This window comes from Pithys albifrons, chromosome Z (assembly GCF_047495875.1).
Source record: "Pithys albifrons albifrons isolate INPA30051 chromosome Z, PitAlb_v1, whole genome shotgun sequence".
NCBI lineage: Eukaryota > Metazoa > Chordata > Aves > Passeriformes > Thamnophilidae > Pithys > Pithys albifrons.
This window is the reverse complement of record NC_092497.1, coordinates 14,746,247-14,760,729: the sequence shown is the minus strand read 5'-3', so window position 1 is coordinate 14,760,729 and position 14,483 is coordinate 14,746,247. Positions and strand designations below refer to the sequence as shown.

Genomic DNA, 14,483 nt, shown 5'->3' with positions numbered 1-14,483 from the left:
ATCTTTGAAAATATATCTCTTAAGATCTCCCTTCACACTTTAGTTTCGGTCACTAGTTATAGCTGTACTTGAAAAATTAAATATATGACAGCTCATGTGCTGGCATATTTCTAGCCTTGTATAAAGTATAAAAGAGTAGAGTAATTGATTCTACCTTTTTTTCCTAATTCTTCTGAAAGTCTTTTATTTTTATGGAATCTGATGTGTGTGTACCACCAGTCTTTGAATAATTTCCAACATCAATATTTACAGCCTTTTGCTGCATATGAGGGACAGTGGGTTTATATATCAGAGTGCAACCTGGGCCCTTTTCCACATCCTTCATAGGATTTCCGATATTAATGACATCAAGTATTGCAATATACATACTGTAAAATATGATCAAATCTCCTTTTTTTTAAAGTTACAGTGTTGTGGGTTTGTTTATTGTCCAGATCTACTGTTAAATACATCTATTTGCTTTTACTTGAATAATAAAACCTTTGAATTTAGAAATTATTTTTTCATAATATTATTTCCCTTCCTAGGAGAAGCTTCAGGGAAAAAATTAAGTGGTTTCCTAATTGAATCTCTTTTGTCCAGTTGTTCTTAAATTCTAGTTATTTTTTCTGACAAAGATAATATTCCCCTCTGCTGTCTTTGTTTTAACTGTCTTTGTGGTTCATGGAATTTAATTTGTAAACAGTAATTCTGTATCCCTGCTTGATCCTCATTGAAGAACATGATGTGTATCTGTTGTCCATATCTTCTAAAATTAAAATGTCCTGAATTTAAGAGATTATAATTGCCCATCAGCATTTGGCTCAGGAGTTTTCTAAGGAAGCAGGATATGACTGTGTGTTTTGTTACCAAGATGTGGGTTTCTATATATGTGTGCACTTGTTTGCTAGTTCTGCAAATGGTGTCCTCCACATCTAGTGGCATATTGTGGAAGCATCCTTAAATTGAAAAGGGTGCTTGGCAGTAAAGACTCAGAATAAAAACTCTCTAGGAGCAACATCTTGCTCAGCTGGGTCTTTTGAAGGTTTGATTCAGGTAGTGGGTTGAGAGTGGTATGTCGTCATATTACATTGTGGAAATATTTGGTATAATAGGAGTGATGATTGTTAAAGAGTTGGCTTTATAACATAATGCATTACCACAAGAATAATTGCTTGGGAGAGTCCTGAACAGTAATCAAATTTGTATTATATGTAACATAATATATTCTAGTATTTATATATTATTAAATTTGTATTATAGGGTCATCAAGTTTCTAAGAATTTAATTTATTGTCCCCCTTACCTGTCTTTATTGGGTTTTTTTGGTTCTGTTGATTTATTTACTTGGGAGTTAATGATGTAGTAATTTTGTAGACAGTTGTTGTCTACAGCAAGGGCTGGTGCGCATGCTACATAGCTTTGGTTATTTGCAAGTCAAATATCTAGTCCAAGGTTGCAATTCCATCACTGGTTAAGCTGAGTTGAGGTTAATGTGACCCAACTCTCCTGCCCTTTGATTTCCACCACTTTGCAATATTTTTTTGTTTTACTGTGGGGAAGCCAATCACAGCACCAGTTTGTCACAGGACTGGAGAAGGAGCACAGCTGAGCAATAATCTCTTTGAGGTTGCTGCTTGGTGTTTTAAAACAAACTAGTATTTGGACAGGTCATAAACTGGTTTAGATTGTTGGCTTCGTTCAGTAAGAAAAAGCTTTTGTTTTGTACATAGCAGGGACAAGGGAGGGGACTGAGGTGAGCAGACTTCTGAGGATTGACTTAGAAAGTTGCAGAGTCATTTGAAGACATTTGTGTTTGCCTTTCAGAAATGTGGCAGAATTCCAATACTTCTGTATTGTGGGTGGAATTGAATGAACAAGGTTTCAGAAATTATTTGTTTTAGTAGCTGATTTTTTTGTGGTATTCAAAAGTGAGAAAGGAATTCCAAACAATGCTGAAAAAAATCTAGGAGTGTTATTGACGTAGAAAATAAAAGAAATCGATAGAAAATTAGAATAATAAATATTAAAATGTTCTTGTTAATTTACAGAATAAATTGCTGCCATAAAACCTAAGGAAGTGTTATGCAAATTATTGATACAAACAATTACATTGAGCATTTTGTAGGTATGAGAAGTCTGTAACCTGGCTTTTTCAGTGTAATTTATAGGTTTTTTAATATAATTTAACTGATTTTGAAGTCGTCAAAGTAATTTGGGTTTGGTAATCATATTCTGATAATAAATTGAAGTTGAGAGAGAAAAATCTTAAATATTTAGCAAAACTGGAAAAAACCTACCAAAGTGACCGTATTTCCCAGTCTAAAGAAAATCCATTGGTGCTGTTAGTTTGTAGATGGTGGCTTTTGTTAAATCCAGGAAAAGGAACTGTAGAGACAGAAGGCTTTTTAAAGTCAGACAGAACTGTGTTTATTTTATCAGTATGATCAACCTAATGTTTAAAGATAGAACGTAGTAAACAATATATGTTAAAGGGCATATTTTTATGACTGAGACATGGATTTTTTCTCCAGAATGCAACACTGAAGCAATCAAGCTTAGGTTTCTGTTTTGTTTTGATTTGTTTTTTTTCTCCAGAAGAGGAAATCTTCCAGTTCTCAGGTGCTTTACAGCCATGTGCATTATCACAAACTCGTGTTTTCTGAAAGTGTGTTGTAGTTTAACGGAATAACCTTCCAGAATTCAAAATATTCTTTGTAGATGTTTCTTGCTAGGTAGAGCAAGGGATTTGAGTCATCAAATAAGAGTAACAAGTAGGATCAATTTTAGAAGTCAGGACTCAGAAGCATGGGATACTGTGGACAAGTGACTGAAGTATTCCTATCTAGTAGTTAATGTATCTAAAAACACAGTATGTCTTAATCTTCTGTTGAATCTTTTGTATTTTGTTTTGCATCTCATGCTGTAATATGGGAAGAAAAATGAATACTTCAGAGAGTTCTTGCTGTTACTCCTTTTTGTGGGGCATTGTTATATGTGTCCAAAATAATGCTGCCAAACACAAACCATCAGTCTGAATCTACTGGTTCATGCAAGGTTGCATATCAGTAGAAACAACAGCACTGAAAGTGACTAACTAGCTCTGTCATGGTAACTGGAGCATAAACTTGCGTCTTCTGACCCTTCACAGAACATTTTGTTCAGCTGAAGTTGAGCACTGGTTGCAGCGCTGGTAGTGAGAGTTCCCACTCTTCTTGGCACTTTTGTGTGGAAGAGTTACATTTTTATCTTGGGGTTTAGAAGTATGATAGTTTTTTTTAGTTCCTTAGATGGTGATATCCAGTCTCTGTACAGTCATATGTGTATTAGGTCTTTGTAGGTAGATTGTTCTGTTTATTTTGCATCTGTATTTCACTTATTTCTGGAGACTTCTTGGCTTTTGCTGGCTAGTATTTGCATTAATACTTTATAGTTATTTGACATCAATACTTTTGGATAGTTTCAGCTGTGTGGGAAATTTACACGGTACCTGCCTACTTAACTTACTACAACTTTCATGAAATATAAAATAGTACTAAAATACCAGAGAGAAGTACATTTCCCCTGTTTTTGTCTTTCTTGCTGTTTTTGTCTGTACATTTTGTCATTATTATTCTGCGATGTTGACATCAGCAAACATTGAAAAAGAGGCAAGGGGTAACAAAGGAAAAGAAAACGGAGGGAAATTACATTATTGAATACAGATAACAAGAGCATCTCAACTAGATGAAATGGAACTGATCAGAATGGAACGTGAGCAGACTATTGCTTTTTGTGTATCATCTCTCCCCAGATGTTTTGCTGTGTTAATACCCTACCCCTGAGCATCATATTTTGGCAATAAGTAATTTTGAGCAAGATAGAGGAATACTGATAGCTAAATTCCAGATTTTTTTTTTGAAACTGTTGACACCTGTTGATCTGGTACCTTAATTTCTGTGTCTGATTTCTGAGAACCTCTAGGATCATAACGTGAGGTAAGAGAGACACAGCTGTCAGCCGTCTGTGGACAAATAATTAAAAGGTTAAAAGGAATAAATGACTACTCAACTAAGAACAAAACAGATGGTACCCATCATTCTAGCTCTATTACTGTGTGTCTGAAGGGTGTCTGAACAAATAATTCTCAAGACCAGAATATTGCTTCAATTTTTTTTTCTACATTTTCCTTCCTGTTCTTTCAGAGGAACTGCTGTTGAAACTATTTTGAGGAAGCAAAGTTTGTATTTAAAACTTCATTTAAACAATAAAAATGTGTTACTTCTCTGTGAATACTTAAAATATTGCTTTTGCAGTATCTGATACTTGATATATATTGATTTACAGTTTCTGATGAGGATACTAAAATAGTGAATTGATTTTACTGAAACAATTCTCTTCTTACTGTTTAAATAATGAAATAGCATGTTGATGTGTAATAAAACCTTTGTCTTTTTAATGTGAATTTCCATACTACTTCTGTTTGTCAATGTTTATTTCGGCTTCCTACAGAGCTGTCACCTGTAAAATGTGAATTAATAACCGATTTTAATTATATTACGTTAAATTACAAGTCTGGTATTAAATGAAGTACCCCATATGTTTATAGGTGGTTGGAAAGTGGCTTCTAGATGCTGTAGAAGTATTCTTATGCGTCCTCTCTTTTACCAGTTGTGGTCTAATCTGATATTAATGTTGAACATAAAAGCATTTGAAACTGGATTTTTTTAATTATATGAATGCAATTTGTATTTATTCTTTTTAATGTTCTCAAATGAACACCAGTTACAGAACACACTAAGCATTCTTTCGTGTGAGAATATTTCTTGGTGGTGTGGAATGTCTTGACAATTTTGGTTCTTAAGCACTCTAGTATGCCAGTATGTGTATGCAGTTGTTATTTGATCTGTATCAATGTCTGTTTTTAGCACTGCTTTTTTAAATAGAAAAATTACTGTTCTATTATGTGTTTAAGAAAAACAGGTTTGTTTTATAACTTGTAGCCATAGATATTAGAGAAATACAGGTAAAATGTTTGCCTGTCTCTAAAGAAGTTCCGAATTATTGCATGCTGTCTGATGAGTAAAATTGTGCATCTGTACACATTTAACAGTTTTTACACATTTTTACACATCTCTGTCCTGTTTTGTAATTACTTGCCAGTTTAGTGTTGATAGAATACAGGTAGCAATAGCTTGTTTCTTTTGTCTCTCTATTAAGGCCAAACATTATCCATACTGTAGTTTCTAATTTTTACATGAGAAAATTCTAAATACTTGTCACTACAATCTGTTTGTTAATATGTCTGTAGTTAATCAGGTATGCAGTCAGTGGCAGTAGCATTGGGTGGTTTTTATGACAAAACTCAACCAGCAAAACCGTCACTTGATTGAAAGAAGCTAATTTCGTATGTTTCTTTTCCTGCACTCCGAGTAACACCCTGGTTAACAACTTGTAGAGAGAACTTGAGCTATTAGCCATTCTCACTTAAAAATTGCACTGCTGAGTTCTCAGCACTACTACAAGTGATTAGCAGTATATTTCTTAGAGCTTTTGACAGTCATTATGATGTTACTGCAGGAAAGGAAATTCTATATTATATGCATTTTGTATCATATCCATATTTTGAAAGGAAACTATGAAGTACCAGTGTCAAGTCCAGTAAGATTCTGCAGCAAGGCCAGAAACAAAGCTGTAGAACACTGGGTTTCTAGACTTTGGCATGTGTTTGGTATGTTTAACTAAGGTTTTGTTTAGTAATATGCAACTTACTAGGTTTTTTTCCTGAATATAAAATTTTTTAAAAGGAAAAATGCATGCTTTGGACTTGTTAACCATCTGTATAATTCTCTTCAGTCAGAGCTGAACTAATGATCTCACGTTTGAAAAATAAACTGAAGCATTGGTACATCCATATGTGCTTTCCAAAGCTCCCTTTGAGCACAAGGCCCTGAAATTGCACACACTGATGGCCCAGTGCACAGGAAGAAGAGTGGTCTTTAGTTAGCTCCAAGAGACTGGATTAGCACCTGGATGTATTGCCTCTGTGTTGTAAATTTTCTTGTCTCCTTACAGATAAATGCAGTATCTGAGTGGGGTGGATCATGAATCAGTGATTGACCAGATTGTAAGGAAAGGGAAAGAATCAGTCAAAGGCAGGGGCAGCAGAGCCCTCAGCTCACAATTCAATTTAAAATGTATTTGTAAAAGACATGTTATGTCAGGTGGGGGGCAGTGTTCACTCTGGATTTCGTCTGTAATTTATTGCTAAAATTATTTACTGCAGTATCTTCTGTTCCTGAGTCTCAAAAAGATAGCTATGACATGGTAGTAAGACTACTTTTTCACATTTTATGTGAGGAAGTTGAGTGTTATTCCTGTGTGAGAGAGGATGTCTGTCAGAGATGGTATCAGAATCCTGGTTCTGTGGCTTTTGTGTTTTGATATGAACATCTTTATCTTTCTCCAGTATTGTATTTCATATTTGTTCTTTAACAAAAGTAGTTTCAAAACTGCATTTACCTAATAGACACAATGATCAAAAGTACCCATATTTACATGTATGGATGGACTAAAAATGAGAAAACTGATGAATGGAATTTATGTTAAAAACTTGATCTTGTATTTCCATGTGATGATAGGCAGTAATTGCTTTTGGCACATCATGAAATGTTATTTCCATCTGTTCTGAAAGTTCTTAAGAGAGATAAGTCTCTTTGAAATATTTGTATAGCCATTTAATTTTGTGGTATTAGCTGATTTACATGTAAGAGAACTTTGTATTTGTGGGATAGGTAAAGATTCAGCTGTACAAACCAGATTGAGTTCACTATATACACTACTAGTGTCCAGGTGTCAATGACATGATTCTGAGTGGTCTAATATGTGTGAGAATAGTACTCTGAACACCTGTGCCCTGGAAATGATGTGCATTAGCTGTGTACATGCTGTTTTGCTTCATTGTCAGTTCAGGATAGTCTACCTGCTCGAAGGGCACTTGTAGCGAGTTTGTGTCTCTCTCTTCTTTGCCGTGGGGTAAGACAATATATATGGTCAGCTGCCACTGAAGAATTGCCATGTATCTCTCCACCTGTGCAGGTTAGTGTTGTCACACCTAAATGAGCCTGTTAAATTTAGACATTTTATTGGAAATTTTAGGAGATAGTTAAGTAGTTATTTTCTCCATAGGTAATCCTGAGTGACTTTACCACAAAATAGCTATGCTTTCGGGCTGTGGTAGTGATGATTCATCAGTAGCATTAGAATTGTCTGAAAAAAGTTTGAAAGTTGCTGAGACTCCAAAAGAACATTTTAAACATGTAAAGTACAATAAGATGTACCAATCTTATGATGGTTACCAGTGAGGTTAGAACATGCTTTGTGGCACTAACTGTGAACAAGAATTTTCTGTGCATGTTTAAGCAAACAACTTCCTTTTCCCTGTTTCTGCACTGTTCTCTGGATGGTTTTATGAAGTGCTGTACACCTCTTTTCCCACCCACAGCAGCAGAAGTATTTTACTTTAAAAACGTATTTCACTTAGAGAATTCTGATGTTGTTAAACATAAAAAACATTAAAAAGCTGTGTTCATTCTCCTTCATTCTTTTTCGTTTCCTCCTTCTCCTGTTCTTTGAATTTTTTTCTCCCACAGGCTAGCCCTGCATCATCTCCCAGTTTAAAAGGGGAAGTTTATTCCTATAATCAACTTCTGCTTTAATTTTCATTTCTTTTTAGAATTCTCTTCGTTTCTCTGTATAGTTACTGACTAGTGTTCTTTAGCTTCCAATAAGGTCTGAATTTGACTCTGTATTAGGTTAAAATTGTTCTAACTAGTGTTGCTGGTGGCCACAGGTCATTCATGTTCATCCTCTATGATATGAGTGTTTGAAAATTAGGCATATTCTTTTTAAAATTTACTTCAACTTTCTTAACTCTGTCTAACTATGTTGTTCCTCGTTCTCCTATAACATCTGATTGTAGGCATAGCCATCCAAGTCTCACAGAAATGCCAGGAGTTATGTTTCCTTATGCCTTCCCCTGACACTCTACACCTGTATTCTGCCTGTCTCCTGCAGATGTGTCTCATTTTGTCTGAATTTGATACCATTGCTTTTTCTATATATTTGCAGATATTTTCAGTATCACTCTGATCATGTCCTGTCTCTCCCTGGTCCTGAAGCATCAACTGTGGCAAGCCTGTCAGAGTAAAACTGTAAGACTCTAAATCCTGTGTGAGCCGCAGTGATGCTTTCTAGCATTATGTATATATGATTCAAAAATTGATCTTGTGTAACTTGTGTGTTGGGTTTTTGTACCCGGAAACCTCAAATTAAATGTATTTTCTTTGGAAGTAGGAATTTTTAAATTATTTTGTTCAAGAGTTTGAGAGATCCAGTTTTCCCAGAAGTGGTGTTTAAAACATAAAGTGTAAGCATGAGTTGTTTCAAAAGTTTAGTAAGTTGTAGAAAAACGTGCCAAGTTTCTATAGCTCCCAGATGGTCAGTAGCACATCTAAAGAGAGCAGTTTCAGTACTTTAGGGGAGCTATGGGATTTCATGTGCTGTTAAATAAAAATTGTCAAGATCCATGAAGTCTTCTATGCTGAGGCCATTTATGAGATGTATTTATTTGTCAATAATTTATTCCTTTTTATGAATGTGCAGTAAAGAAGAGAAAATGCTAATTAAATTCTGATTATAATTTTTTTGTAATGAGATATACTACTGTACTGATAGCACTGTGGATAGGTAAAATTAAGGATACTGTATCTATAAACTCATAGTGATTCAATATTTCAAAATATTGGGTTTTTTAAAAATGCTTTATGTTCCTGTTTAGGTACTTCATTACAATACATATACAGATAAGAGTTTTAATTTTTCTGGAAATACTAGTCTAATAATCTGTAAAATCAGGATATGTCCACTACTGATATTCTGTCACTTCTTTACTATTATGTACGTTTTTATAGTGATCATAGAGATGTAAAAATTAATCAGTGTTGTAAGATGATATTTTGCTTAAGATTTATTTTCATTTAACCAAGAGAAGATTATATCTTAAATCATGAATCACTGACATTGCTCATATCTTGGTATTATATAATCCTATGAACACTAGAAAATTTTCTGCTTCAGCTCCTGTTCAAAGCAAGGTCACCTACAGTTGCTCAGGACATTGTTGAATTGCATTTTGGATATCTCCAGTGATGGAGATATGTTTAAACAGAGTTTTCTGTGCTTCAATTTTGGCTTGTTCCTTCTTGTCCTGTCCCTTGGTAGGAGTGAGAAGAGTCTAGTTCCATCTTCTTTACTCCCAGCCCCACTTCCAAATGGGTTATTTTGCACCTTGGTAAAATTCCTCTTGAACTTTCTCTTCTCCAGATCGCATAGTCGTATTTCTCTTAGCCTCTCCTTGTATGACAGATGCTCCTAAATCATCTTTGTGGCCCATTGCTGGACTCACTCCAGTGTGTCCATGTCCCTGTCACACCGGGCATCCCAGAACTGGATGCAGCACTCCAGGTGTGGGCTCACTAGTTAAGGGAGTTCACCTCTCTGTCTGCTGGTGACGTTAAGGCAGCTCAGGATGCTGTTGGGCTGCTTTGGCATAAGGACACATTGCTGACTCACACACAGCTTCTTGTCCCCGAAATCATTTATCTGTAAAACTGCTGTACAGGTCAGTAGGCCCACAGCCAACTCATTAATTAATCCCAAGACAAGTCATTCTTGGGATTAATCTCTGCTTGATTAAACATCAGAGATTTCTGAAGAAATACACCATCATAGATCACTGGTGGATATATCTGTGTTCTTCTGAGTCTCATCCTTGTTTTTGAAATGTTATTTTTGAGATGAGCTATTTTTGATTTGGAAATGCTAGATTTCATATCCGTTTTTCTGAAGGGACCTAAGATTCAAGTGCATATTATTGCTTGTCAAATCTGAATTCCTTTTATGACAAGTTAACCCACCTAACTGATCAAGGGAAGCTAGTAGATGCAAACTTTCTGGATTTCAGTAAAGCTTTTGATAATGTCTCTCACAAGATTCTTCTGGAGAAAATGTCCAGCACACAGCTGGATAAACACATCATGTGGTGGGTGAGCGCTTGGCTCATGGGTTGAGTGCAGAGGGTAGTAGTGAATGGGGTGACATCAGACTGGTGACCTGTCACTAGCAGGGTTCTGCAGGGATCCATCTTAGGCCCTTGCTCTTCAACATCTTCATATATGACTTGGATGCAGGACTGGAAGAGATACTAAGCAAGTTTGCAGATGACACAAAACTGGGAGAAGCAATTGACTCCATTGAACGCAGGGAGACCCTGCAGAGAGACCTTGATGAACTGGAGGCCTGGGCAAATGAAAGGGCAAGTACTGGATTTTGCACTTGGAATGGGGTAACCCTGGATTTGTGTACAGACTGGGGAATGAGAGGCTGGAGACCTGGCCCATGGAAGGGGACCTGGGGGTCCTTGTGGATGGCAAGTTGAACATGAGTCAGCAGTGCCCTGGCAGCCAGGAGGGTGAACTGTGTCGTGGGGGACATCAGGCACAGCATCGCCAGCTGGGCAAGGGAGGGGATTGCCCCACTCTGCTCTGCACTGGGGTGGCCTCACCTGGAATGGTGTGTGCAGTTTTGGGCACCACAATGTAAGAAGGATATTAAGCTATAAGAGAGTGTCGAAAGGAGGGCTACAAAGACAGTGAAGGGACTTGAGGGGAAGCTGTATGAGGATCAGCTGAGGTCACTTTGTCTATTCAGTCTGGAGAAGAGGAAACTGAGGGGAGACCTCATTGCAGTTACAAGTTGCTCCTGAGGGGAATTGGAGGGACAGGCACTGATCTCTTCTCTGCAGTGTCCAATGACAGGACCCAAGGGGTGGCCTAAAGTTGCGTCAGAGGACATTTAGGTTGGATATTAGAAAACGGTTCTTCACCCAGGGGATGTTGGGGCACTGGAACAGGCTCCCTAAGGAAGGGGTCGCAGCACCAAGCCTGACAGAGTTCAAGAAGTGTTTGGATGATACTCACAGGCACATGGTGTGACTCTTGGGTCTGGTACTGTGCAGAGCTGGGAGCTGGACTGGATGATCCTTGTGGGTCCTTTCCAACTCAGCATATTCTGTGATGCTGTGTATTAGCTGTGCCATAGCTTGTGTTCAGAACATGTGTACTCTCTCTCCATAACAGACATTTTGGAAGAAGTCCTTGCAGACCTTGGTGGAGCACCATCAAGCTGAAATTCATTACTTCAATTTTGCCAGCAGTGACATGGCAGTCTTTGTAGCGCAGCTGATGCATACAAGCCTGTGACTTGCTAGTTATACAACTGTGTGTGAGCTTGTTTAATTTCTAAGAAAAGAAATGGAAACAGCAAATGGAATGCCCATTAAATATGTAGTAATTAAACCCAAAACAGATGTCATATTTGTATTGAAGTTTTCCTTCTCAAAACTAGTTCTCCCTTCTTGTAGTGGTAAAGCTCAAAAAAAGATAGAAAAATGTTCTATTTTTTAAATTATTTTACAACACTGCTCCTGAGTTAGCTCGCTTCAGCCAAGGTTTATGGTTTGCATAAAACATTTACTGGAACCTTCTCTTTACAACTGCATCTTATATCCCTAGGAAGCTTTTTCAATAATTTGATATTTTAATACATATATAATATTTTCCTTCAAAAGAATGAGGTAGAAAATTATGTCATTAATGGACTATCTTTACTTAAATGATTTTTTTCCTAAATTTGCATTACTAGAGCAAGCAAGAAATGTGTCTCTTTCTCTTAGTAAGGACCTTAGTTTCTTCTGGAGCACCAATGGAAATACCTTTCTTTCTGAGTATTTAAAGGAATAGAACACTCGTATTTTAGGAGACTTTCCTCTCAAGAAAATGCACGCACTGAAAAAGTGACTATTTCACAGCCTTGTGGGTATCTGCGCACTACAGACTAGTACTCAGCGGTCAGTCCTTTTAGCAGCCAGTTCAGCATGTACCTGTGAAAAACATTTCCTTCACCAAGCCTCTGCAGCTGTGTTCTGTCTGGGAAGTGATGCTGGCATTCTGTTGTCCCTTCTCTGTTTTCTGAGGCACACAGGCAGACTTAAGTAACATACTGTTCACACACAGAACACACATAGCAGTTCCTGTTAATGGACAACTTCTTTTCCCTTGTCCATCTTTATTCTGTTGTCAGACTGTTGACAAATTGGCAGCAAAACCTAAGAGGATTTGTGTGGACATTAGCTTATATTTGGCACGTCCTTCAGAGGTACCATGTTCTTGTTATCCCATTTTTATCCCATTCAGATTGACACTTTGAGCAATGATCTCTTCATAGAAGTGAAAATTAGGATTCCTGAAATGCAACTTTTTGTCTTGATACTTTTCTACTTGCAGGATGCCAGTACTGTTCTTTCCTGTCTGTTTGCTGATGTTATTACTGTGTTTGGTCTGTTTTCCAGAATCTTCTTTTACTAAAATTTTTTTGCTGCACTTGTATTACTGCACCTTTCTGCATGGCCAGAATAACCACTTAACTGAGCTGAGGACTTCCCTTACTCATGTAGGCTTTATTGTGCAAGGTCTGTGGTAGGTCTGGGACAAAATTATAATCTTCTACTTAAAAAGTAGTCCCTGCCAACTAAATAACAGCTTAAAGATTCTGCTGGCATATGTAGAAAATGTCATGATGTTTTCTTTAGAGTGAACACCTGCCCATTGGGAATGAGCAGAGATGACAAAATGCGCAGCTGGTGGCTGAACTTTGAGGAAATGTGAAAATTTATTGAAACATTCTTTGCTTACAACTCAAATCAAACATCATACTTATCAGTGTAATTTGCAAACTAATAAAACCTGAATCATAAGGAGAGTTTGAATTGCTTTTGCAGTCTTATTTTTCTATTCCCATTTCGTTCAGAACTACGTAAAGTTTTCATGTGACTGCTCTGGCAAACCTGGAGGTGTAACACAACACAGAAGATTGAAAAACGATGAAAGGAATGACAAGGTAGAATGGGGAGTAGAGGAAGGTGTTTCCATATGAAGTGCATGGGAGAATTACTGTAGCATTATCTACACTACATTGACATTGTTACATGTGTATCTACCAAGAGTAACTATTTTTATACCTTTGCAATGGAATACAGGGATTCCTACACAGGTCTGTGTAACAAATGTGGATTTTGAAACAGAATCAGACAACATGTGGTACCCCCCAGACTGATAAATGTTTACCTGATGCCAGTTTTAAGGCTGCAGCCCTGTAACTGCATCTCGCTATTCTGTTACAGTTCTTCAGTGTGGTTCAAAACCATAGTATGCATTTGTCCAAATTTACCTCATCGTTGAAGACAAAGAACTACTTTTTATTGATTTTGCTCACCTCTTCTATTTTGTTGTTTTCTAGGAAAGGTCAACATATGAAGCAAGTGTATGCTTTCCCAAAGTTGAAGTATAGCTGTTTACTTTCAACTTGATTCTTCTATTTATATACCCAAGTTACTTAGGTGTCTCTAGATTCTTACAGTATCTTACAGTGCAGAAAGGAAGTTTTAAATTGTGACTGTATTAAGGGATGTTGGGTTCAGAATATGTTTCTTTATGCCTGGCTGAGGATGATTTTGCCACTGAGGGGAATTGAACTCGGTTTAAAATTTCTAATTTTAAGTGATTAAGCTTTGCCACAGGTTTCTTACATGGATTTGTAAGTTCACTTGAGGCCAGTTGTATAGTTTTACTTAGCATCTACTTGGTGAAAACAACAAATAGCTAGTTCCTGAAAACAGTTCAGTATGCCTTATGGGGAAATAGTTAGAAAAGTGATTAATATTAATTATATGCCATGACACTTTCTTTAGGACAACGTCAGGATATAAATAGAAATATCCAGTACTTTAAACACAGTTACACTGTTATTTTAACTGCAGGTACCGAGAGGCTATTCTCAAGTGGGATGAAGCACTTCAGTTAACTCCAGAGGATGCTACACTTTATGAGATGAAATCACAGGTAAAGCATCACAATTCATTAGCAGTTTACAAATTAGGAAAGAAAGCATTGTGTTTTTGAACAGATAACAGGCAACATTGTTTAGTTGTTGTGTGCAAGCACTACAGCACAATTTAGGTATTTAATTTTTCCCAACAACAAAGTACTTTTTAACAGGAATTCAAAAATGCTGTTATCCTAGGCAATGACAATAAATGTCTTTGTTGGGTAGTTTGTTAGTATGTCACAGTGTGGGGGAAAAACCGAAAGATTTAAAAGTTGTATTGAAAGGATCAAGGAGAGCCTTAATGTGATAGATTAGGCAATTTGACTATTAAAAATCTACCTGCTATTTTTAAAGATTTGGCTTAATACCATCAACATTATACTGGGATACTGTATGCAAAAGATATGTTCCAGTTTGATTTCATATTATTACATAGATTTACTAAGGTGTCTTATATGCTGGAAAGAAACGATTTATGTGCTAAGATAGTGATGATGGTGACTCCTTAAGTCCTTAACACAG

The 14,483-nt window shown here is 36.7% G+C and overlaps 1 protein-coding gene across 1 annotated transcript in view; it reads left to right on the top strand.

Moving 5' to 3' along the window:
* The window catches only part of TTC33 (tetratricopeptide repeat domain 33), a 40,206-nt gene that overhangs the window by 8,804 nt on the left and 16,919 nt on the right, over positions 1-14,483 (top strand). Inside the window, exon 3 of the mRNA XM_071581219.1 lies at positions 13,894-13,975. Coding sequence (XP_071437320.1) covers positions 13,894-13,975 — 82 coding nt within the window. The remainder of the gene's footprint in view (positions 1-13,893; positions 13,976-14,483) is intronic.